The following is a 27,144-nucleotide window of genomic DNA, read 5'->3' on the forward strand; positions in this document are numbered from 1 at the left end:
GCTGACACAGATCTACTACTTACACGGATCCTCTCAGAATCCCTCAACCTTGGCTCATCCTCCTCTAGTTTCTTCACTGACTCCTCATATGACACACTCTGCACTACTCTGACCATTCCCACCTCAACCTGCCTCTCCCGCACAGGGCAATTCCGATCCTAAGCAACATGGGGACTCTTACAATTGACAAACACAACTTTTCCCACCAAAACTACACATTCCTCTATCCCTGGGAAGCTTCATGTTCACATAAAAAGTCTGCAGCCAAATGTCCCCTTCCTTTTAGAAATTCGAAAGATGCAAGCGCCTGTGAAATCGTGATTTGTCCAAATGATCAGTGATGAAAAATCTGTGTAGCAGAACAAAGTGCCTTGTTAGTTGTTGCATGCCAGTCTATCGACAGATGCTACTACCATTTATGTTACTTGTATATGTGCAAGAGAGATTACAGTACCACAGTGACAGTATCATCCACACAACTTCAATGACCTTGCAGCCTGTTGAGCTTTGAGCCAAATATCAGCTGCCCTCTGTCTGAAAACAGACTGACCGATACCAAGGTTAACAGTGGTGCCAAACATGTAGAGAGAGATGACAGTGTTGAAAAAAGTATAGTTGAAGACCATAGAGAAATTGATGCTAAAGAAAGAAATGAAGATCCACAGCGCACAAAGGAAGTAGAGAATTCCCTGCAGGAGCCCAGTGATGGTGACCCTCATCTGACTGTGCAGGCGGGGAGAGGAGAAGGTGCTGCCGCTCTCTTTCATGCGCTTCATGTGTCTGTGCAGGTAGCACACTGTGACCCAGCTCGACCCCACCATCACACACAGACAAAAAAACATGTAGATAACTTTGCAATAGAAACACACCAGGACAGTGTAATACAGTCCATCTGTAGAGCCAGAAACAGTGTCGTTTGTTGAAGTGTAAGTGATGTTATTGTTTCCCTCAACATCTTTGAAACAATAAACTAGTGATGTACTAACAGCCAAGTCAAACAGAAAGAAAATTCTGTCGACAAACAGGCCCCAGTAAATTATGATTTTGATGTTCCTCTTCACCCAGATGAAGAGAGCTCGCTGGGCTGGGACGATCTGGGTGTAGTAGAAAAAATTCAGCCAAACAGAGGTTGACATGCTGGTAAATGCAGTGAACAACACTAACATATCAACATACTGGATCTCTTCGCTGTAAGTGAGTAGCCACACGCATTCCACCGTGATAAGAGAGACCAGGAAAATTGTGGTGCAGAAAACCAAGAATCCCAGGAGTAACTTCACAGGCTGTTTGAGACCCTCTCTGCCTCGCGGTGGACAGAAAAGGCAAAAAGCAAAAAACAAGTTGACTAATATGTTGACAATAGCCAGAGGCCCGTTGACTATGATATAAGCCAATTCATCCATCACGATATAGGTAAACGACATTTCTGAAAATCCAGAGGTTTATTGTATGTTTACAGGGAGTTACTCTGGGTGCTCAAGTGATGGAAAATAAACCCTGTCAATATCTGAGGATCTGAGGTGTCTGAGGCAACATTGAAATCAAATTCAAATACAACCAATGCACATTGGAAATATGTAAATGATTGGTCAGCAACAGAAACCAAAAAGGAAGGAATATCTGCATGTAGCATTGCATAAGCTTCCTGTATGCTTAAAAACACACTACTTTCCATTTTTTGTGGTATAGATGTGTCTTTATGATATAGAGCTGTGGACAGGAATAATCTTGGTGTTGTATGAAGAAATCATCCACATGGAAGATGAAAGTAGATCAAATGCTCAGTATGGGTGATTCCCAATATAATCTCCTTTCTCCTGGAGTGTGTACTCTTTCACCACTTCCCACACATCCAAAACATTAGATTGGTGGAGACATGGGCTGCTGGGAGTTTCCACACTATTTCTTATACCAGTCATTTCCTTTAAATTAGTGATTGGAAGTGAACAAGTGCACACTTTGGGAGGAAGTAGCAGATAATTGGGACATTGTCCATATCACTATGAGATCAACAACAGTCTGTATTCATAAACCGTCTCAGAGAAGCTTTGCTGATCTAGGATCAGGACCCCCCCCCCATGGCCATTTAATCATATTCATTATAATCAAAAAGGCGGGAACTGATCCTAGATCAGCACTTCTACTTTGATACACTTCAAGAATATAGGCCCCTAAGTTTGAGTGTGATCATGCAAATACAATTTCCCAGAATGAGCACTTTTAAAGAGTCAGATAGGCAGTTTTACAGAACTTTATCTTATTTATTATTAAATACATGTCTGACTAAAACGCCAGAGGTAAGAGACCATTCATATTAGAAGGAAGACAACAAATACATACAAGGAAACTCCATCTATTTGTAATTAAGCCTGCTGTTTTTAAAGTACATATTTATGCAAACAATCAACGAGATCTGAAACTTGGCATGGTGATTGATCTGAATTCATCCAAGATTCTCATACACACACTCTTATGGTCCAAACTTCAGATGTTAATCCTTATAGAATAGGGTGGGGTATGAGTCCCTCTTACAATGCAAGATGTTGAAAATGTCTTCATACATTTCTAACAGATGAAATATTCAATAAATAACAACTGTTCTACTGTTCAGACCAACAGACTGCAGCAGACCTTGACCATCATTCAATCTGTCATATGAAACCACTTTGGTGCATCTATTCCTCATCTGACAAATACATAGCATTTTTGGCATACATGTTTTTCCATCTCATATGTAGTTAAATATCTTCCCAATGTAACAATACTTCACACACACAAAACAAGTTCGGCAGCTTGTCTTTTCAACCTGTATTTTCAGTGAAATAAAATAAGATATTGTTAATCTACAATTCACAGCAGTTGGCAAATGGGTGTCTACGCGTGCACACACAAAAACACACTCACTTTGCAGAACAGACATTTTTCCACACATTATGAATTCATGCTAACTTTTATAATTTATGGATTATTGCTTGTGACATATACCGGTAATCAAATCATATGATCAAATCGTATGATCCAAAATCAGTGTGAAGTGTTTTTGTTGCAGTCGATCTTCAGTAGCTGGGCGTAGCTGTAGCTGGGCGTAGCTGTAGCTGGGCGTCAGAAGTAGTCCCGGCGTCGTGAGTCATCGCTGATGAAGGAAGGGTTCCACTGAGCGGGGTAGATGCAGGAGTGACGGGAGCCCGGCAGGCCGGAGAACGGGTAGAGGCCATTATGCTCCAGGTCAGAGTTACGCAAAGCAGGCTGCAACACAGGAATATTAGATGAGGTGGTCAGTGTCAACAGCGGAGGAAGGAGAGCGAGAGTGGGAGGTGTATGCTAATCCTAACCTGCTGCCGTGGAGCAAAATTAACAAACGTAGTGGCCCTTCTGTCTAATTGGTTTGTCTATTGTTTTCTGGAGAAATGCCACATGTTTGTCTTATTACAAACCACCTGGTTTGGGTCCTGGATGCTGATCAGACAATATACTATGGGTATGACGGAGTGCCTGGACACAGCCCGTAACCATATTATATTGGCCATATATCACAACCCCCCGAGGTGTATTATTGCTATTATAAACTGTTTACAAACATAATTTGAGCAGTAAAAATACATGTTTTGTCATACCTGTGGTATACGGTCTGATATACCACAGCTATAGTAGTAGTTTCTATGCATACTGAGTAGCAGTTTCTATACGTACAGTGTAGCAGTTTCTATATGTACAGAGTAGCAGTTTCTATGCGTACAGAGTAGTAGTTTCTATACGTACACAGTAGTAGTTTCTATACGTACAGAGTAGTAGTTTCTATACGTACAGAGTAGTAGTTTCTATACGTACAGTGTAGTAGTTTCTATACGTACAGAGTAGCAGTTTCTATACGTACAGAGTAGCAGTTTCTATACGTACAGAGTAGCAGTTTCTATGCGTACAGAGTAGTAGTTTCTATACGTACAGAGTAGCAGTTTCTATACGTACAGAGTAGCAGTTTCTATACGTACAGAGTAGCAGTTTCTAAACGTACAGAGTAGCAGTTTCTATACGTACAGAGTAGTAGTTTCTATACGTACAGAGTAGCAGTTTCTATACGTACAGAGTAGCAGTTTCTATGCGTACAGAGTAGTAGTTTCTATACGTACAGAGTAGTAGTTTCTATACGTACAGAGTAGTAGTTTCTATACGTACAGAGTAGTAGTTTCTATACGTACAGTGTAGCAGTTTCTATACGTACAGAGTAGCAGTTTCTATGCGTACAGAGTAGTAGTTTCTATACGTACAGAGTAGTAGTTTCTATACGTACAGAGTAGTAGTTTCTATACGTACAGAGTAGTAGATGTCTGTCATTTGTAGCAGGTTCTTGGTGCTACCGTTCTGCTGCAACTCGATGGTTTCCCTCCCCCACTCCATAGAAACACGGTTAATCTTCGGGAACTCTGGGTACGGCGACATCTGAAAATCTCCGCTTTTGAAAATAATCTTATTGATGTCATTCTTGTCTTTCCTGTAAAGAGATAGACAGACAAATATTAGTTCAATGGCAGCACGTTGACTGAGTTTAGTAAAACATTTGCATGTTATTATTGCGTTATTACATCATTATTAACGCTTAAGTGATTTCCAAATTGTGTGGACAATAAAGTTTTCGAATTGAGATATTATTAGTTTGATAAATATAATACAACATGGACTGAGAATAAGGAATTAGGTTTTGTAATTCTATTATTGTGTTATTAGATGGTAATAACAACAGTACTAGTGTCATTGAGTCTTACTTGCACCAGGTGACAATGAGAGCGATGATGAGAATAAGGAGTAGACCACCCCCTGCTGGCGATACCACCACAGCTATCAGCTTGTAGACTAGTAGAAACGCAAAACATTATGAATCAACTGGAGGTCTGAGTGGTATACTACAAAGCAAGTTAGATCTACTCAGACTTTTTTTTTACAGCTAGCCAGCTTCACATTCCAGCTCAGGTTCCATCCATACTACGACGGTGGATATTGCTCGTCCGTCTGCCGCTAACTCTAGCAGGCTTGTAACTGCACGTGCATGTCCTACATTGCTAGTCGAACTCCAAACTCTTCATTGAGACAATGCTGGAACATCAATCCATGGGCGAGTCAGTGCCACATTTGAATTTGTGCCGAAATCAAAATGACAGAAAAGTGATTTTGCTAATTCAGCAGGTTATGGTGTGAAACAGGATTTTAAATTTATTTTTAAAATATTACTTATAGGTAACCCTGGCAATTTGACTGTTAACCTCACGGGAACACTAACAATGGCTGCCAGTCTTGACATGAAGGGAAACTGTCATCTATGGATTATACAGTATATCACAAGAGTACACCCCTCACATTTTTGTAAATATTTGAGTATATATTTTCATGTGACAACACTGAAGGAATGACACTTTGCTACAATGTAAAGTAGTGAGTGTACAGCTTGTATAACAGTGTAAATTTGCTGTCCCCTCAAAATAACTCAACACACAGCCATAAATGTCTAAACCACTGGCAACAAAAGTGAAAATGTCCAAATTGGGCCCAAAGTGTCAATATTTTGTGTGGCCACCATCATTTTCCAGCACTGCCTTAACCCTCTTATACAGGGCTAGTAAAAGCCCAGAGCACTACTTTTGTGAAGAAAAACAAAAATAAAATTCTTAATAAAATATGTTTTTTTCATTCAGATTTTTTAGGGGATGCTGCAGCACCCTAAGCACCCCTACCTCCCGTGACTATGGTTCATCTGACTTTGGGGAAGAAGATAAATCCTGAAGGATTCCTTAAATGATTTTGTTGTCTTGATTCTCAATTATATCTTTTTCCTCACACTTTTTAAATTATTATTTGTGTTATTAAACTCTCCTACTTACAATTTCCACAGTTGAATCCTCCAAATCCAAATGTGCACCTGAAAGATATAAACAGCCAAATAAAAGACCAAAGCATGAATTAACAGAATGGTCCATGGATTAGAGTTCTCATTACTTACCTGACACAGGTTCCATTGACCCGTTTCAGACCATCACCACATTCTGTAAGATAAGGAATGTTATTTTACAATTATTTCAAAACAAAGAACATTTCAGTTATATAATGCATTTTCTTTTCAATATGATGCTGGCTATAATGAAATAAAAATAATGAAGTGAATTTTACAGAAGATTGACCCAGGGTCATATTCACTTGGCACCAAACGGAAAAAAAGACTGAAATGGGAGAGGGGGGGCTACTTGAACATGTCAATAGGAAACGCTATGTTGTGCTCTAACGTCTGCTCGCTCCATCCTTCCATGCCCCACCTATGCAGGACTGAGACCTATCCTCTCCCTCCACCCTCTCCCAGACTTCACCTATGCAGGACTGAGGCCTATCTTCTATCCTCCTATCCTCTCCCTCCACCCTCACCCAGACCCAGGCTTCACCTATGCAGGACTGATCCTCAGGATTGAGTTTGAAGTACCCTGGTTGACACTGGCAGTAGGCTGTCCCATTGGAGTCGGTACAAAAAGAATGCTCAGGGTGACACTGGATATTCTGGGCCAGACACAGACTCTCAACTAAGGGACAGAGAGAGGAGAGAGGTGTGGTAAGGATGGTTGTAACAGGGCCAGGTATGATATTTAAAACATGCTCATGTCGTACATTGACTTCCATTGTTTTATGGTTAGGAAATGCCTAAGTTAGCAGATGGTGGCTGAAACCCAAAGCTTGGATTGCATTATGTCCTTGTCCCCACAGACTGCTTACAAGGTAACCAAACGAATAAGTCATTTTGAAATTAGGATGAACTATCCCTTTAAGACTGGGGTTACGGGGAAAGAGGTGAGGATGGGAGGGAGAGAGTGCTGTACCATGATAGGAAAGTTGGTGAGTGACCACCACTCGGCAGTGTCCAGCGGTGCTGTTACAGTTGTTCAGAGACATCTGTATGATGTGGTAGACCTCAGAGCTGGTCACATCAGTAGAGATGGAGAACATGTTGACAGCAGAGATACGAACTCCGTCCTCCCCTCTGGAACACACACGTCACAGCAAACTTGATTTGAAGTCCATGTTTGTTCTATTGAACACTCCATTACAATAAAGGCATTTTAAATATATGGTCCTGATTGTTCTTTTTTTTAGGAAACTTTACATACAATATACACAAGAACCAAGAGAGTATGGCTTGTTGTTATGCATTCAGAGTATGCATGACAAGGGGGAAGAAGAAACTCACTTTTTACTCAAAGAAGAGCGCCGGTAACCACGCAGAATTGATAGTGAGGCATTCAGCTGTAAAATATATATATATTTAAACTATTATTAATAATCACCATATAATACATAAACTATAGCTTCCTTGCATTCATAATACATCTATCATGTTTGAACAGGTTTGCTGCCTCACTACAACAGATCCACAATAGTATACTGTATATCAGTGATAGTAATTTCTCTCTCCCCACTAGGGTTGCAAAACACCCGGTAATTTAGCAAATGTACAAAATTCTTAAAATATTCTAAAATGACTGGTTACACGGAATATTCAGGGTTATACACAGGGAATATTCCCTCCCTTTGCAACCCTACTCTCCACCATGTCCCTGTGCTCCTTACCAGCAGGTTGATCTCTCTCTGGATCTCATGCAGTGTGGCGCTCCTGGAGAGCAGGGGGACGTTGAAACTGAACGTGCCCAGGAAAGTTTTTGCTGTGGAGGAAAACAGACACTGTGGTTAACTAAGGTTCAAGACAGTCTGTAAAGTTTACAGTCAACCTTTTCATCTAATGAAATGTAGGCATCCTGCTTGATATTGAATAAACACCTCAAAAAGTTTAGCAATCTCTTATCTTATCATAACATATACTATAATCTAATAACACAACCTATACCATAATCTAATAACATAATCTATACCATTACCTAATAACATATACCATAACCTATACCATAATCGAATCACATACCATAACATAACCTATAACATAACATAAAATATACCATAACCCAATAACATATACCATAACCTAATAACATATACCATAACCTAATATAACCTATACCATAACCTAACAACCTATACCATAACCTAATAACCTGTACCATAACCTAATAACATGTACCATTACCTATACCATAACCTAATAACCTATACCATAACCCAATAACCTATACCATAACCTAAACCATAACCCAATAACCTATACCATAACCTAATAACCTATACCATAACCCAATAACCTATACCATAACCTATACCATAACATAGTAACATAACATATACCATAACCTAACATACTATACCCTAATAACCCAACATACCATAACCTATACCATAATCTAATAATCTATACCATAACCTAATAACTTAACCTATACCATAACCTAATAACCTAACCTAACATATACCATAACCTAATAATCTAATAATCTATACCATAACCTAACATATACCATAACCTATACCATAACTTAATAACATAACCTACACCATAACTGACACCATAACATAACCTAATAACATATACCATCATCTAATAGCATAATCTAATAACATAACCTAATAACATAACCTATACCATAACCTAATAACATAATATATACCATAACCTAATAACCTATACCATTACATAAGAACATATACCATAACCTAATACCATAACCTAATAATCTATACCATAACCTAATAACATAACATATACCATAACCAAATAACCTATACCATAACCTAATAACATAATATATACCATAACCAAATAACCTATACCATTACATAAGAACATATACCATAACCTAATACCATAACCTAATAATCTATACCATAACCTAATAACATAACATATACCATAACCAAATAACCTATACCATAACCTAATAACATAACATATACCATAACCAAATAACCTATACCATAACCTAATAACATAATATATACCATAACCAAATAACCTATACCATTACATAAGAACATATACCATAACCTAATACCATAACCTAATAACATAATATATACCATAACATAAGAACATATACCATAACCTAATACCATAACCTAATAATCTATACCATAACCTAATAACATAATATATACCATAACCAAATAACCTATACCATTACATAAGAACATATACCATAACCTAATACCATAACCTAATAATCTATACCATAACCTAATAACATAACATATACCATAACCAAATAACCTATACCATAACCTAATAACATAATATATACCATAACCAAATAACCTATACCATTACATAAGAACATATACCATAACCTAATACCATAACCTAATAATCTATACCATAACCTAATAACATAATATATACCATAACCTAATAACCTATACCATTACATAAGAACATATACCATAACCTAATACCATAACCTAATAATCTATACCATAACCTAATAACATAACATATACCATAACCAAATAACCTATACCATAACCTAATAACATAATATATACCATAACCTAATAACCTATACCATTACATAAGAACATATACCATAACCTAATACCATAACCTAATAACATAATATATACCATAACATAAGAACATATACCATAACCTAATACCATAACCTAATAATCTATACCATAACCTAATAACATAATATATACCATAACCTAATAACCTATACCATTACATAAGAACATATACCATAACCTAATACCATAACCAAATAACCTATACCATAACCTAATAACATAATATATACCATAACCTAATAACCTATACCATTACATAAGAACATATACCATAACCTAATACCACAACCAAATAACCTATACCATAACCTAATAACATAATATATACCATAACCTAATAACCTATACCATTACATAAGAACATATACCATAACCTAATACCATAACCAAATAACCTATACCATAACCTAATAACATAACCCCATTATCTCTACTTGCACATTCCTCTTCTGCAGATGTGTCACTCCAGTGTTTAATTGCTAAATTGTCATTATTTTGCCACTACGGCCTATTTATTGCCTTACCTCCCTTATCTTACCTCATTTGCACACACTGTCTATAAAGTGAGTGCAACCTAAGAACATAACATATACCATAACCTAATCTATAATGCCCTGAGTATTGTTTATATTTTCATTGTTATATGACATGAGACCTTGTAAATAGAGTACTGATATGTACAGTATGTTTAGCTATAAGATTTATAGTGCAACTGTCTTACTTTATTAGAACTCAAACTGGTCCTGTATGTCTCAGTTGGTAGAGCATGGCGCCACCACCAGGGTTGTGGGTTTGATTCCCATTCATAAAATGTATGCAAACACGACTGTAGGTCACTTTGGATAAAAGCGTCTGCTAAATGGCATGTATTATTATTATGTATTATTATACTGTATATTAAATAAGAACCTAAATATTGTATACATTTTTATTGTCATAGGAGACTTCGTAAGCAAAGGCTGTACTGTTTATTTAGCCGTACCTCGCGTGCAGTCTCTTCCATGCTCCATGTCCAGACCCAGGGGACACTCACAGCTGAAGGAGCCCCTGGTATTAACACAAGTAGAGTCACTGGGACAGGGGCCCAAGGGGCCACTCTCACACTCATCCACATCTGAACCAACACAGCACAACAGAGACAAAGGACAGAGGAGAGAGGGCAGGTCAACACAATATACAGCTGACTATGCACGCACCCCGTTCCCCCCACAAAGACTATACCATTCAATACCCGTAGCAATATATAGACTTCACCAATAGCTCACATACTAACATACAGTATGGCTGGGAATTGTAGGTTGAGCTCACCCTCATTGCAGGTAGGTCCTGTCCATGATGACAGACAGTCACAGGTGAACCCAGTCACTCCATAGGGTAGACACTCACCTCCATTCAGACAAGGGCCGGGCTCACAGGCACTACCTAAAGAAGAGAGCAGGATTCAGAATAACGTACTGTATCTCATAACAATGCAGTTCATAGTTTCTTACGATTTTCTTTATTGTTCCAAACAGTCATTATGTTTTGGGATCTTCATTTCACTTTTCCAGCTCAATTCAAGGCAAAACTAACTTTAGAAGAATCAAAGCATTGAAAGATATACTGTGTTGACAAACCTGGTGTCTGCGGTGTAGATCTGATGTCCATTGGAGCGGTGGTCACTTCTATCTCAGTGGTCCCCCTGTCAGTGTGTTTCCCTGTTGTGTGTAGTTCCACTGTGTTTCTGGTGGGGACGCTGTAACTGTAGGAGGAGGAGGCTGCAGTGGTGGTGATGCTGTGGGCCATGGTGTCCCCCTGTGTGGCCGTGCTGGTCTCCAGGTGCAAGGTGGTGACGTCGGTGGAGCTCACCCCCATTGAGGGCCCTTGGGTCTGGGTCTGAGTCTGAGTGGTGCCCGGGGGCTGGGGGGTGGAAGCAGAGCTCTGGAGACCCAAGGTAGTCTCCGTGGTAGTGGTGGTAGGGATGATGGTGGGCTGAGTCTGGGCCTCAATGGAAGTGGTGGTACTGGGCTGAACCATCCTCGTCGTAGTAAGAGGCGGGGTCGGTGTGGTGCTGGTTGCCATGGTAACAATGTAGGGCTCCTCCTCGGTGACCTGTGACTTTATTGTCATGGTAACAGGTGTGGTGGACACCAGGACCTCTGTGGCCACCGGCGGCCGCTGAGTCTTGGGGATGAAGGGAGACTGGGTGGCGAGGAACCGAGACAGGGAGTCATCCAGGGCAGTGGTACTATCTCGTAGTGTTGGGGGAGCGGTAGTAAGACCCAGGCCTAGGATAGTATTGTCCTCTGTGTGGAGCGAAGGGACCCCTTCTGTCTCACCCTGCTCCCCCCGGGTGCTAGGGGGACCTGTGGAGGACTTTGTGGAGGTCTCAGACCCAGTGACTAGGATGGAGGGAGAATCTCTATCTGTTTCTCCTCCCTGAGAGGTGTTGGGGTGGCTGGGGCCTTCTTCTGACGACAGCACAGGGGGCTGTGATGAAGCAGAGACCCCCTCTTCTGTCTGGGATGTCCTGCCTCTGGAAGGCTGACTAGAGTCTGTTGTGTCTGTGTCCCGTCTGCTGTGGTTATCAACCACCCTGAGCGGAGGGGTGGAGTTCGGGGTTCCCTCTGAAACCAGAGAGGTGAGGTCCTGCTGTTGGGTCACATTGAGAGGTCCAGTCAGTGGGTTGGTCCCTCTGGAGGCGAAACCACCAGACCACTCTGTTTAGAAAGAAATAGAAGCGGTAGAGGAGGAGATACATTTATTTGTTAATTTACTACATGAGAAATGGTAATTATACTTTTGCATATCCCATCCTCCCCAGTAGGCATATGCATACAGTACATATATGTATGCACAGACATACATATACACAGCGAGAGAGTTTGAGGGCTGTTTACCCTGTGAGGAGTCGGTGTGGTGGTAAGAGTCAGACCCAGATGTAGCATCATGCCCATGCTCAGGTCCTGTGAAGGGTATCCTGATGGTGACAGCCCCAGCCCCGGCTCCAGTGCGGCCAGTCGGGAGGTCCCAGGTGGAGGCCCGGGACTGGGAGGAGGAGTTGGAGTCCTCAGAGTACATGGAAGTGTTGTTGGATATCACAGACAGTAAAGTCCTCTCTCCCGCTCGACTCACAGTGGAGGAGATGTAGGTGCTGTCAGTTTGGACGGGGATGGGGAGAGCCACGGTTCCTAGGTCTGTCAACTGGTCCTGTCTGAGAGTGGCTGTTGACTGCCCATGCCCGAGTCCCACGGTGCCTCGGTTTGTCGACTGGTCCTCTCGGAGACCCGTGGTGCCTCGGTTCGTCGACTGGTCCTCTCCGAGACCCACGGTGCCTCGGTTCGTCGACTGGTCCTCTCCGAGACCCACGGTGCCTCGGTTCGTCGACTGGTCCTCTCCGAGACCCACGGTGCCTCGGTTCGTCGACTGGTCCTCTCCGAGACCCACGGTGCCTCGGTTCGTCGACTGGTCCTCTCCGAGACCCACGGTGCCTCGGTTCGTCGACTGGTCCTGCCTGAGACCCAAGGTGCCTCGGTTCGTCGACTGGTCCTGCCTGAGACCCACGGTGCCTCGGTTTGTTGACTGGTCCTGCCTGAGACCCACGGTGCCTCGGTTCGTCGACTGGTCCTGCCTGAGACCCACGGTGCCTCGGTTCGTCGACTGGTCATGCCTGAGACTGCTGTCAGCATCTGGGCTGTCCTGAGAGAGTCTGGCTTGTGTCACAGACCTGAGGTCCACTCGAAGCCCAGGGTAGGTCTCTAGTAGGTGGTCTGGTGCTAGTCTGGTCTGGTCTTCCCAATGTGTGGTAGCCTCTGTGGACACTACAATGGTAGAGCTCATCTGCTCTTTCGACAAACTAAGGGTTCCTTCTGATGCCCCGCGGGTTGAGACCGTGGAGAGATGCGTGTTTTGTTCAGTGGCTGTGAATAATAAATACATACAATTAAGGATGATAGGTATGAGTTTTCTGTATAAAAGAAAAGCAGTGTGTCCCAAGGGCCAACATAATGAGTTGGGGAGAAAGCCAAACCAAAATTAAAATGTCTGCAATGTGCACATCAGGCCACCAGATGACCCCAGAGTGGTCTTGTCTGAAAGGGAAGACGTTGCCAGGAGTTACTACCTGTGGATGTAATGATTTTAGGTGGAGAACAATTGGCAGCCCGGCCTGACTACCCTGACAAAAGCCTTGGCCCTAAATATGGAGGTGCACTCAGGCCTTTGGGACCTTGCCATTTCCTTCCTAATCCTGATCTAGCAGAAGCCATAGACGTTAAAATGCAGTCACATCGCAGATGTCGGTTGGGTTCATGCTGAGGCAGAGTTGGCTCTCTGGCTCATAGTTTGTATAAGCTTTATGAAAACAGTTCATATCTCATTAAAGTCCCATAAATGTGACATTTCATTGGCAAGTCCATTGCTGATTTTTTTTGTTGACAATGATGTTTCTGTTTGTAAAGATGACTAAACCTCCTAATACTAAGATATGGCAGTTCTAGGCCTACACATGCAGACACTATATGTAAGCTATTTAATGGTAACAAAACAGACATCCCGGGTGAGGAGTGTTCCTGTCCATAACACCACTACTACCAGGGCCTACAAACTCCACTTAGGCCTAAAGCTTGGTTTATAGTTGGTCCGGGGCCTGAAATATCTTCCTATCTACTCTACGGCAGCCTGTTGACAGCGTGCCTGTCTGTAGGGAAGGCTTGTGCCTGGCACTTCTACACTGACTCAACACTGCTGCTGGAGGGCTTTGGAACAATAACCTACTGCCAGTGCCAAGGAAGAGCTGAGCACTGCCTGTGCTGGATAACATCCTGAATGTAACACATAGCAATGACACACTCAGACAGTCAAACTGTCAGACAGTCAGTACGCAGATAGAGGGAAGAAGAGTTCAGCAATGGTATAGTCAGTCCACAGAGAGAGACCTATAGGATGCATCCCAAATAGCACACTATTCCCTATATAGGGCACTACTTTTGACCGGAGCCGTATGGCAGGCACAATGAGTTAGCTTGTGTGTGTTTTGTTTTTTTCTTTCTAAACCAGCGCCATCATTTGTGTTGCTCCCAGTTCATGACGATGATGAAATGGGTTCTGTCCCAAATTACACCCGTGGCTGTTCCATAAAGGTCCAGACTCAGACCTTTTGACAGAGACTGTAGCAAGCTTATATAGTGGATGTGAAATTTGCCCCAAAGCATGTTGGCTGGAGTACATCTGTAAAGCAAATCACTTCCCTGAGATCTGAAGGCAACCTCTGCTGGATAAGACAGTTGGCTTTGAGTTGTGTAGTGTGTGTTGTTTTGCAGAAGATCGCTGGTTCGCGCCCTGCTCGGGGCATAACAGAAAGCACTCTGTTACGTTTATGTACAGAGACAGACTATTCACCTTCTCAAGAGGCGGACCTCGACCCCTGTGCAGATTGAGGTTCAATTCCAGTAAAGGCTTGAGACAGCTGTTGCCACCATTCCGATGTAGTGATTGAGAAGTGAAAACAGTGCTTGAACCAGAGCACGTGCAGTTCACAGCCAAGCACACTGCCCCCTGTGTCATAAAGGTTCAGACCTCTTGGTAGTGGCCGTAGTAATCTATTCATACAAGGAGGATATAATAGCTCTACTCTCTAATGAAGTCTGGGCAAATAATTACCGGAAAAAGTGAACACTTTCTCCACATCTACTCACTGACAATACCTCATAAGAATTTATGTAGGTAAACAACACTTCCAAAACTCTGTCTGAGTGCTGAAACAAGAGTCAACAAAGACATTCATTGGTTTGAAAGGTAAACCTTAGAAGTTGTTCAGTACAGGGTGTATTTTTCTAATCTACTGTTAGGCTATTAGCTGCCAAGCACATTTTAGTATATTGTCTCAAATGATCACTATGATGAATTATACTGAACAAAAATATAAACACAACATGTAAAGTGTTGGCCCCATGCTTGATGAGTTGAAATAAAAAATCCCAGAAATGTTCCATACGAACAAAAAGCTTATTTTTCTCCAATTTTGTGCATAAATTTGTTTACATCCCTGTTTGTTTGCATTTCTTCTTTGCCAAGACAATCCATCCACCTGACATGTGTGGCATATAAAGAAGCTGATTAAACAGCATACTCATTACACAGGTGCACCTTGTGCTGGGGACAACAAAAGACCCCGCTAAAACGTGCAGTCACAACACAAATCCAAAGATGTTTTGAAGGAGTGTGCAATTGGCAAGCTGACTGCTGGAATGTACTGTACACCAGATCTGTTGCCAGAGAATTGAATGTTAATTTCTCTACCATAAGCCACCTCCAACATCGTTTTATAGAATTTGGCAGTAAGTCCAACTGGCCTCACAACCGCAGACCATGTGTAACCATGCCAGCCCAGGACCTTGTTCTGGGTTTTTCTACCTCAATGCTGTTATTTAATTTAGTCTAAATAGACCCCGGGATGTTGATCAAGTAGCCTATAAACGTGCAATAAATAGTCCGTTGTAGTTTACTTTTATATACAATGATTAAATCACGACTGAGATTTAAATGGTCTCTGACAACAACAAAAAACACCCCGACACTTGAAATATTGTCACCGCGGGCCACATACAGGGATGGGACAGTGTGTAGAACTATTGACCTGTTTGCGAATCCCAAGGGATGCACCCTCTTCCATATGTCTGTAGGTGCCTATTTTACTACCCATTACCTAATTTGTCTTCACTCAATGTCCGGGTCTCATTGTCATCAGAATGCCGGACTCGGTGGTATTGTTCTGTTCCAGTTGATGGCGATGATACCTCCCTAAAGTCTTTAGAAGTTCCCGAAGTAGTAAACAAGTATTTTGGTAAGGCAGTTACTTCTTCAGAGTTCGTAACGCTGGGAGAAAAGTATCCCCTCGTTACCAGTGTCCTATCCATATCGTTGGTGCTGGAGGTGTACGTCCACGCATTGATGGGCCTCAGAACGATCAAAAGGACCACAAGAAAAATACGGGATAGGACTACGTGACTCAAAAAACACGTTTCCATAATCAAAACGACACGAAATCGGAAGGCAGGAGTATATTCCAAACAAGAAGCAGCGAGTCGCCCACTGCCAACATTGGAAATTGTGTTCTTCAGTAATTTCTCATTTTAAAAAATCCATTCGGAGACCCGAAACACCTATTGATCCGATGACGGGCAATAAATTCGATAACCATAAAGTGGTGATGGAAAAATAAGCATGTTATCACATCCGAGGCGCCTAGCTCCTCCTACACACATCAGCGATTGTAGTTTCCACCCAAATCCCAGTTGGCCGTCCGCGGACTAGCCTATTGTTACACTCTTACTAGACTTCAGAATATCCCGAATCTCTGATTCTGTTACTTTACATTGATTTCTTCAATGTAAGATACAATAGTAAACTCGACATGCATGCCAGAAGTGTGGAGTTGAGACCTCAAAGATGAAACGTCGACTTGATGTTACAAAGTTGCAAGTCACAACATTGCAAATCAACTGAAAATGTTGCACCACCCTCATCAACATACAAGCAGATGAAGCCAGACATTTTAATCAGAGGTCAAACATAGATTGGAAGAAAATAACATGTATTATTTATATATTCAATGATAATGGACACAATAAATAGAGAAGAACCATTTGAGCACATCATTGAGAGGAATGCATTGCTAAAACATGTAATGCATTGCCACAGTCACAGAGACCTGTACAAATCCAGATGTCATAGAGTAGGACTACTGATTTCAGCTTGACTGTTAATAATCTGTCTATAAATTCTAGAATGAGACATTACTTCAGCCTGGTCCCAGATCATTTTGTGCTGTTTTGCTAACTCCCATGGTCATTGTAACAAGTTGGCAAGACAGCCAAAACAAATATTGGACCAGGCTACTATGGTCTGTGATGGGACCAGCCATCCAGAGTTGTGGTGATTAGTTAAGTTGTAGGTGCGCCATCCTGTCTGGTTCGATAAAGGAAGACTGGTGGTAGCGGTCCCGAGAGGCAAAGTCCAGGTTTTCCTCTGTCAGCTGCCTAGTTTCCATGCCGACTCCTGACAGAGAGGGTGTCACGATAATCTGGTCCTGAGGAAGCTCACCCCTGAAGGAAAGGACATTAGAATAATTAGAATAGAATGTGCAGGCTCCATGGTCTGGGGGTCTAGGTACATGTATGCCTCCCCAGAGACCGGAGTTCAATCCCGGTCTCCTCTTAAATCAGTCTTGTGAGTTTCTGAACATTTCCCGAACTTGTTTACCAAGACGATGATTTCACTGCTTCTGTCTACTATATTTAATGATTATACTGTATATAGCAATTATCTACATATTTGGTCTTAAAGGTAGACTCATCGATATGACGTAGATACATAAAGTAAACAGCATAGTGGGTTAATTTTCAATACAACTAAGAGCGTTGAAGCGTGAGGCTCAAGTTGTTCGCTGTTTTGGTTCCGTAGCTACCATGTTGTGAAAAGCGTGAGGAGAACTTGTGAGGAGAACATGCTCAGACACTATTTTGTGACTGTGAGAGCCAAGTCCTGCATCTCATCTCAATACCTGCGGTGCTGCTCTAGGCAACATCCTTTCACTGTGTCTGCCTTAAAAAGACATCGCTAAACATCAAACTAGAGCTGAATACATGATGACTGATGTTCATTTTATACAAGTTTTTGTGATGCTGTATACCTTCCTAGGTTGCTCAGGGTTGTCCTAATCCATTTGAAAAAGCTGAAACGAGATGCCACTCCTGTAAATACACACAAAAAAAACATTGTAATGAATATGATACATCAATAACTAGCTGATATTATAAACCATCAATAACTAGCTGATATTATAAACCATCAATTACTAGCTGATATTATAAACCATCAATAACTAGCTGATATTATAAACCATCAATTACTAGCTGATATTATAAACCATCAATTACTAGCTGATATTATAAACCATCAATAACTAGCTGATATTATAAACCATCAATTACTAGCTGATATTATAAACCATCAATAACTAGCTGATATTATAAACCATCAATTACTAGCTGATATTATAAACCATCAATTACTAGCTGATATTATAAACCATCAATTACTAGCTGATATTATAAACCATCAATAACTAGCTGATATTATAAACCATCAATTACTAGCTGATATTATAAACCATCAATTACTAGCTGATATTATAAACCATCAATTACTAGCTGATATTATAAACCATCAATAACTAGCTGATATTATAAACCATCAATAACTAGCTGATATTATAAACCATCAATTACTAGCTGATATTATAAACCATCAATAACTAGCTGATATTATAAACCATCAATTACTAGCTGATATTCAAAAACAAAACATCTAAGTTCAATGAAATCAATAAGCTAAAGCTTGCCACTCCAGAATAAAAATATAGTCTGACATACAGCAGGAGATATTCGTGTGACCTGTAAAATATGAAAACCATTTAACTATGACATGTGTGGTGTGCATGTGTGATCTACATTATGCCTCTGTCACATTCTTGAGTTAGTGGAGCAAAGCAGGGTATTGTATGGAGGGGAGATTGTATATCACAGAGTTGCAGAATCCTCTAACTCAGTTATTCTAACTATCCTGCTGAACAGCTGTGTGGCTGAGAGACTGTAACTGAAGGCTTCAGCAGTGACTGACACATACCTTCTTGTATTAGAAATGCACAGAGATGTGTGAATGTGACAGTTGTTGACATGGGTGGATAGTCACCTATTGGAAGTCCAGGGCTTGCTTTTCCAATGTAGAGGAAGAGGACCAAGGCGACTATTATATTGGCCAAGGCATAGACCCACTGAATGACAAACATGATCAGGATGGAACATAATGTCTGCACAGGGGGAAAACAGAAGTAATCAAGAAGATACATTTAGATACAATAGGGCAGAAATATTTTACTGCATGTTTTACTGGCTTACTTACACCAATCAGTGCAATCCAGTGGTTGCAGAATTTGGCATAGAAGGAATCAGGCATCGGTTGGATTTCTGATCCCTGGTAGTCTGGTTTACAGTCAGAACCTGACATCATATGTACAGAAATGAATGAAGTATAAACAACAGGCATTATAACAGAAAGGTAGACACAATCCAGACATTCAATAACCTATTTCACTATTACATCACAGTGTACTGTATGAAGGGGTAAATGGTTGCAAATTAGGTAGAGAATGTCGTAAATTGCCGACACACACACTCCTGCATGCCCACACACACAGGGAGTGATGAAGTTGACTGAATAAGAGCTGTGCACCATGTGCCCAATGGTACCACTAACAAATGTCAAAAGTGAACAAAAATTCGAAGTCAAAGTATTCCTCACCAGTGTTTTCTCTCTGCGACCCTGGAGGGTCAAGCTCTATGGGGTTACGACCGGGAAGGAGGGTCTTGTCCTGTATCACTTCCTCCGGGTCTCGGCTGGGCTCTACAGGTCTTTCCTGGGGGAAGATACACTCTCCTGGACCTGGGGGAGCCGGATCAACCCCTCCATCTCCTTCTCCATCTCCCTCACTAGGGAAGGCATTGCTGTTAAGGTCTAGCCCAAAGCTGTCCATCAGAGTCTTCTTGGCAGGGGCTTTCACCCTCCTGATCCTGCCTCTCAGGCCTGGCATGGAAACCTTCTCTGTGGCCTTGTCCTTTTCTGTCTCCTCCTGTTCACCACCATTGGGCAGGGGAAAGATCTGGTCCATATCCCTAGTAAACTCTAACAGGGTCCCCTTCCCTGGGCTCGCAACATCCCCCTCTGTACCATAACCCTGGTGGGTTGTGGGGGAAAAAGTATTGTTTTGTGATGTATTGTATTGACCTGAATATTCGTTTTTTTATTTTTGCCTTTTCTTGCATCAATTTTGATTGACACTTGATTTACCCTTGATTGAACTTAAACAAATGAACTCAACATTTAACAGAATTTAGAAAAATGTATTGACTTATGAAAAAAAAACCTGGTGGGTGGTGGTCATGAGGGGCTTGGATGTATGGTTTGTGAAGGATGAGGCTCCAGTCCCAGGCCTCTTGGCAGGACCAACCCTCTTCTCTCTGGGCTGGAGGTTATAGGTCATCGCCACGCTGAAGTAAGAGTAGTCAAAGTCAGCTTTGATTCAAGATGTCTAGGGTCTGGTTCCAGCATACATGCATGCCCAATGCACACACACGCACACACACCTGAAGTAGGAGTAGTCAATGAAGCTGTAAGTGAGCATGAAGTTGATGGTGACGATGGGGGCTAGGACGTTGACCTGTCCGATGAAGATGAAAGCCATGGTCAGCAGGCTAGTCAAGACTATGGCCGCCACCGGAGTCTTATTAGGACCTTTCTGTTGGAGACAGACAGAGAGGACAAGGAAAGAGATAGAGGAAGATATGCTATGCTCTGTTGAGAAGCTCTAATTTCAACAAAAGAGCCAAACCGGTTGTTTAAAAAAGTTGCTGTGGTCTCAGACTCAGCCTGCTCTGACTAGAACTACAACCATGCTGCCTGAACCACCACTGGTACTCTCTCGCTCTCTCCCTTTCTGGCAGTGTTCCAGGCCAATCTGGGCCAGCCCCGTCCGTCTCCCTTCCCTCCCTTCCTGGGTTTGTTCTGAGGCTTTGATTCAGGGCAAGATGTCTAGGGCCTGGCTCCAGTGGACACGAACACACACAGTACAGGCCAGGCAGTACTGAGGGGCGTGGGGGCCGAGGAAAGGAAGGGGGATTAGTGTGCTGTGTTTCATAAGCCACGACCAACCGTTAGGCTACACTCAGGCAGCATCTCAAATGACACCCTATTCTCTATATAGTGCACTACTTTTAACCAGAACCTAAAGGGCTCTGGTCAAAAGTAGTGAACTATATAGGAAATGGGGTGACATTTGGGATGCTCAATCTGTTCTCTTTCTCTCTGTGAGGTTAGTTTACTCAACTGACCACTCTAAAATCAGGCCCTTTTCTCACCGTTTCCCATGAAACCCACCCATCGTACCGGTATCACCCCCCCCCCCCCCACCCACTGGAGACTATATTGTGTTTGATGTTTCTGATTTAGCCAAGGGAGAAACATGTCAGATCAAGTTATGTGACAAACTGTTTATAGCAGCACAATGTGTTTTTTGGCTTAGGTTAGTCCTGTGGCACTGTTCACCTGAGAAATATTATCAGGATCTGTACAGTCAACAGTCTAAGAGTAGGAGTGCTGATCTAGGATCAGGTCCACCCAATCTATGTCCCCTTATTCATTGTGATCAAAAATCCAAGATCAGCACTCCTACTCTGAGATGCTTAATACATAGAGCCCCTGATCCATTTCTCTTCATTTTAGATTCATGGATCATCCATCCATCCATCCTGCCAGGCAAACCCACCCCTTGTGCCAGGAAGGCGAGGGCTGGGATGACCCTCTCCTGGGCGATGACCTGGAGGATCCTGGGTGCCCCGTACAGACCGCCCATGCAGGAGGCCAGCGAGGAGATGTAGAGGCCCAGGAGAAACAAGAAACCCACCAAGGAGACCTGGGAAGTTGGAACAAAACAAAAAGAGGAGGAAAAGAGGCCCCATGATGACTACACCCAGCTAACTTCTCCTCAACTTAGCCCTTATGAAAATAGGTTAGAAGCAGGGAAAAAACGAGGACATAATGTAGGCATTTTTGCAATTAGAACAATTTCCTATACACATTTGGTAGCACTTTACTAGTTAAAAGATGGCGCCAACAGATATGGCAGTTCTTCTTCTAGCTCCTAAGCAACTTTGTACAAGCATTTTGCTACAACATCTGCTAAATATGTATGTGACCAATACAATTTGATTTACCTGCATGCTTTAAATAAAGTGTTACCATGAGTAAACATCGTTTTTTAAATCACAAATAAATCTGTTCGCAAAGAACTTGGTGTACAAAACGTGTGTGCTGTATATTTTTCGCTGAGCTCCATAGTATTTCTGCTGTACCATATGCTGTAGATAACGTGTACACATAGGCAAAAGTTAGCCCATTCCTCTCAATCCCCCCTAGACCACCACCCACTAATCCAACCCCACACCCTCACCACAGACAGCTGAGCTGCACCCCCTGTACAGTGTATCAACTCTAACCCCCAAGCGCCCACACCCTCCCAGCACCTCCCCCTGCTAGCTGGTGTAGGGACAGCTGTGACTGGGGAGAGTGTGGAGGTGGGGGTGGGAGGGTATTGACCTCGGCAGTACAATGTTTCTCTCATTTCTGTAATCTCTGTCATTCTGTGTGTGAGTACATGTGTGCGCGTTGGGAGGAGGGGGGGGTCAGCAGCAGAGCTTTTCTCAAATTTCTGTCATTCTCAGCTGTACAAATGGGGTTCAGAGAACATACTGTTGTCACTCTAGAAAGAGGCCCACTGGGACCACTGAGATTAAACAATTTCTCATCCTCATCTTCATCACTAGCCTGGTCTCAGGTCTGTGTGCTATCCAATGACAATAATTAGGGTTTCTGTACAGCACTTTGAGATATCAGCTGATGTACGAAGGGCTATATAAATACATTTGATTTGATTTGATTTAATTAGCATAGAAGTTAGCAAGACAGCATAAACAGATATGTGATCAGGCTACTTCATCACACATATAATACCAGATTCCCACTATGCCTATCACACAGTTAGGATATACGGGAACACACAGACAATTCTTGTGTAGCCTATGCCTGTGTACATGTTCAAAAGAAGAATGTGTAGGAAGTATGAACTACGTTGGATATGAATACTTCTGAACTTGATCATCAATAGGAAAGAGAGTAAGCTCTTCAAAAGGAAATAATCACTATGGTCACAATGAGGATGGACAGAGAGAGTTTACCTTTTCTGCTATTAAGAAGTCGAAGTGCAGTGCCTCTCTGGTGCAGATGGCTCCCAGCAGGAACACAAAGACCAGATACAGGAACCACCTGTAGTGGCCAACAATACCACCAGCAGTTTTTCATCAGTTAGATGGAAGATCACACATGGCACTATAAATAGGAAATTATGTCACAAGATCCTAAACGTTTCATGGCATGTTGGGTTTGGGGTGGGAATAAAGATCAAATTGTATAATGTTTCTGTATAATGTTTTCAAATCCCCAGCAAAAAAAAAGCAGAGGAAGTCTGGAACACCTCAATGTAATAAGTGTTGGTAGTAACAACAGACACGTACGAGGTACAGACGGCAGCCAGTGTTCCCACAGGGATGTTGTGTTCCGGTCTCTGCAGATCTGAGCTCATGTTGAAGCCTGCCATCACACCTACGCACCAGGGACAAGACTATATAATTATAACTGTCATATTATAACTATAACTATTATAATCACATGTATACAAATTGTCACTGTGGAAGCTTTCTAGCCATGAAGGCAATGGCTAGAAAAGGGGCATTGTTAATGACCATAGAACAGCCAGACACCTTAGAGATTGTGAATTTAAAGCATTGTTCATAGTCAGGCCTTTGAACCACTAGAATGTGAGTCAATCAACAGTCGTAGACCTAGAGCAGGGACTGTGCTATGACTGTGATATGTGATTTTGTAACTTATCTTATCTTGTAACTTATCTTGAATGCAGACACTCTTATCCAGAGTGACGTATACTAATACTGCTAAATTACCAAAATGTAAACACGTAAGCAGCTGTGAACATGGTTATAGTAGTTCACCTGTAGCAGCGGGGAAGAACACTCCAAACACAGTGAAGAATCCTTCTCCTGTCGTGTAGTCTGGTAGAGTGTTCTTACGTAGCAGCTCCTCGGAGTACCCTACGAAGCCATGCTCTGAAACAAAAAAACATCCACAAAGGCCAAGGTTTAACAGAGATTCAGCATAAAGTTAAGTCTCTTATTTGTGTGGACACTGTGATCTGATCTTTACATTCATTAAGTTTTCATAATGCTCTTAGGTATTTTAACTCCTGCCCAATTCCCTGATTGAGTCCATAACTTCTGGTAGCATTTTACAGAAAACCTGCTGATTATTATTAAGGCTCATAACAGGTTATACATCCTTACCGCAGGCTTTAAAGGGCAGGTTGCACAATATATATCCACAATTCTAACTACATAGATTGATGATATTACAATTAAAATGGACCTTATACAAAAGTTTATTAAAAAACTATAATTATACACTTCCATTTTTCGCTATTTACCAACAATACAGTTTGGCTTTAACGTCAAGAAGGGAACGGCCTGGTCGTGGCGGCAGTGCACTACAACCACTGTTTATCGGCATGCATTTTTGGCCTGAAATGCGAGAAGATGGGAAGAAAGTGGGGCCGCTTAGTGAGGATGCGATGGGCAGACTGGGTCAGGGGAACCCTGGCCTGGTTCTTAAGTCACAGGCAGGGCTCACTTGGTCAAAAAAAGATTACAATGGCTACCAATAGTGGAAGAGTCGATTCACCATGAAGCTAAGGGAAACAAATGGTCATGTGGCCACAGTCAATGAAGTTTCCAAGTCCACTGACCTCACCGGTGTTACTACAGCACAACGGCAGGTGGCTTCGGTGATGGAAGTGAATCGGGTAAGTAGGTACTAAAGTGCCCAAAGAGTTGTCATGTTATGTCGCTAGCGGATGATTAAAAAAAACACTAAGATAGCCATGCAAAACAAACTGGCCCACTCACACAGAACTAGCAAGGTGTTTTGGAATAGAATAAGCTAAATACCAATTGGATTAAATGTAAAAGAAGATATATATTAAAAAGGTACAGTACCAGTTAAAATTTAAGACACCTACTAATTTCTTTATTTTGACTATTTTCTACATTGTAGAATAATAGTGAAGATATCAAAACAATGAAATAACACATGGAATCATGTAGTAAGCAAAAAAAGTGTTAAACACATTTTATATTTTGAGATTCTTCAAAGTAGCCACCCTTTGCCCTGATGACAGCTTTGCACACTCTTGGCATTCTCTCAACAAGTTTCATGAGGAATGCTTTTCCCACATATGCTGAGCACTTGGTGTCTGCTTTTCCTTCACTCTACAGTCCAACTCATCCCAAACCATCTCAATTGGGTTGAGGTTGGGATGATTGTGGAGGACAGGTCATCTGATGCAACACTCCATCACTCTCCTGCTTGGTCAAATATCCCTTACACAGCCTGGAGGTGTGTTTTGTGTCATTGTCCAGTTGAAAAACAAATGATAGGGGGACTAAGTGCAAACAAGATGGGATGGCGTATCGCTGCAGAATGCTGTGGTAGCCGTGCTGGTTAATTGTGCCTTGAATTCTAAATACATCACTGAGTGTCCTCCTCCATGCTTCACGGTGGGAACCACACATGCGGAGATCATCCGTTCACCTACTCTGGGTCTCACAAAGACACAGCGGTTGGAACCAAAAATCTAAAATCCACCGGTCTAATGTCCTTTGCTCATGTTTCTTGGCACAAGCAAGTCTCTTTTTCTTATTGGTGTCCTTTAGTAGTGGTTTCTTTGCAGAAATTCAACCATGGGTTTTGCAACTGCACTTGAAGAAACTTTCAAAGTTCTTCAAATTTTCCGGATTGACTGACCTTCATGTCTTAAAGTAATGATGGACTGTCATTTCTCTTTGCTTATCTGAGCTGTTCTTTCCGTAATATGGACTTGGTATTTTACCAAATAGGGCTATCTTCTGTATACCACCGATACCTTTTCCCAACACAACTAATTGGCTCAAACACATTAAGAAGGAAAGAAATTCCACAAATTAACTTCTAACAAGGCACACCTGTTAACTGAAATTCATTCCAGGTGGCTACCTCATGAAGCTGGTTGAGAGAATGTCAAGAGTGTTTTGCTGAACTGCCTGATCTTTATTGGCCAATATAACTTTCAGGATATCATGCTAGCCAATGTTTGTGTTTACTGCTGCTAGTAGTAGCACTCAGGTTAACATGTGGCTAGCTATAGCTGCCATCGGTCAACAACAGCGTTCTAGCCAGCATAGACGTTCAATGTTTACTATGATGGTAAAGGTTTATCTTGATTCTGTGCAACAGTACAATAACTGCTGATGTGCTGAACTGTAAATAAGTAATGTGTTTCAAGGCTGCTAGTGGTTAGCTAGTAGTGGTAAGCCAGGAGTGTAAAAAGGGCTATGCTAAAAGCCTGTGAGCTGTATAAGTAAAAATACTTTCATCTGATACAGAATAAAGAAATCACAGGATATGATCAGATGATAAGTTGGCTTTATTCAGAGTGCCGGTATGATGTGGGTCTTAACTGTCTTATGTGGACAGTGACTTCACTCCTGCTCACCTAGCGCTCCTCTTTACGTCGCATTTCCCAACACTTTTCTGACATGGGATATTATATTGGGATATTTAGTTGGAAGGATGAAAAACAAATAGACTATTTAACAGCAACCTAATTCTGCAGTCTAAGAGAGAGTGTGAGAGAGTACTAGAGAGAGTAATAGAGAGAGAGAGTGATCCTAGTATTTTTTCCAGCATTAGGTAAAACCAGGGCTGGACTCGGGAACCAGACTAACCCTAACCCCCTGGATCAAGACAGAAGTGTCTGCTCTGATCCTGACACACAACCTCAGACCATTACAAACTTAACCCAGCCCCTTATGTAACTGTCCAGGAGAGGAACCATATGCGCCCCGCCTAGATGCGTGCAATCAGGGGACCAGGACCTAGTTTACAGTAACACTGGCCAAGTTAAAC

General features: G+C 41.9%; 2 protein-coding genes across 5 annotated transcripts in view; both read right to left on the reverse strand.

Annotated features, from left to right (window-relative positions):
* Positions 1–1,674: 1,674 nt before the first annotated feature.
* heg1 (heart development protein with EGF-like domains 1) lies at positions 1,675–16,867 on the reverse strand. Of its 2 annotated transcripts, XM_036974813.1 has the most exons (15): positions 16,166–16,867; positions 13,130–13,379; positions 12,360–13,090; positions 11,097–12,179; positions 10,789–10,902; positions 10,463–10,594; positions 7,600–7,691; positions 7,220–7,275; positions 6,852–7,012; positions 6,423–6,557; positions 5,990–6,032; positions 5,871–5,908; positions 4,761–4,848; positions 4,312–4,489; positions 1,675–3,246 (listed from the first exon to the last, which is right to left on the reverse strand). In XM_036974813.1, exons 1-15 carry the CDS (start codon positions 16,485–16,487, stop codon positions 3,103–3,105), a joined length of 3,567 nt encoding a protein of 1,188 aa, XP_036830708.1. In that variant the 5' UTR covers positions 16,488–16,867; the 3' UTR covers positions 1,675–3,102. The 2 variants fall into 2 exon arrangements, with proteins under 2 accessions (XP_036830708.1, XP_036830707.1); XM_036974812.1 differs by having other exon boundaries at positions 12,360–13,379.
* A 133-nt stretch (positions 16,868–17,000) lies between these two features.
* slc12a8 (solute carrier family 12 member 8) overlaps positions 17,001–27,144 on the reverse strand; it is a 28,910-nt gene continuing 18,766 nt past the window's right edge. For all 3 annotated transcript variants that reach the window (XM_021597519.2, XM_021597520.2, XM_021597518.2), the window contains 11 exons: positions 24,141–24,254; positions 23,646–23,733; positions 23,310–23,397; positions 21,842–21,988; positions 20,664–20,815; positions 20,444–20,567; positions 19,822–20,254; positions 19,423–19,520; positions 19,213–19,330; positions 18,152–18,212; positions 17,001–17,564 (listed from right to left, as the gene is read on the reverse strand). In XM_021597519.2, the coding sequence (XP_021453194.2) occupies positions 17,399–17,564; positions 18,152–18,212; positions 19,213–19,330; positions 19,423–19,520; positions 19,822–20,254; positions 20,444–20,567; positions 20,664–20,815; positions 21,842–21,988; positions 23,310–23,397; positions 23,646–23,733; positions 24,141–24,254 (1,589 nt within the window). In that variant the 3' untranslated portion in view covers positions 17,001–17,398. The remainder of the gene's footprint in view (positions 17,565–18,151; positions 18,213–19,212; positions 19,331–19,422; positions 19,521–19,821; positions 20,255–20,443; positions 20,568–20,663; positions 20,816–21,841; positions 21,989–23,309; positions 23,398–23,645; positions 23,734–24,140; positions 24,255–27,144) is intronic.

This window comes from Oncorhynchus mykiss, chromosome 3, assembly GCF_013265735.2.
Source record: "Oncorhynchus mykiss isolate Arlee chromosome 3, USDA_OmykA_1.1, whole genome shotgun sequence".
Classification (NCBI taxonomy): domain Eukaryota; kingdom Metazoa; phylum Chordata; class Actinopteri; order Salmoniformes; family Salmonidae; genus Oncorhynchus; species Oncorhynchus mykiss.

What these genes read in the sequence shown, in the direction of transcription:
- heg1 (XM_036974812.1), bottom strand. Translation starts at nt 16,487, where the DNA reads ATGGAAACGTGTTTTTTGAGTCACGTAGTCCTATCCCGTATTTTTCTT. An exon ending in AGAGAGAGATCAACCTGCTG is followed by an intron (nt 7,276 to 7,599) that starts GTAAGGAGCACA and finishes TATATTTTACAG; the next exon opens with CTGAATGCCTCACTATCAAT. An exon ending in GTCAATGGAACCTGTGTCAG is followed by an intron (nt 5,909 to 5,989) that starts GTAAGTAATGAG and finishes TATATCTTTCAG; the next exon opens with GTGCACATTTGGATTTGGAG.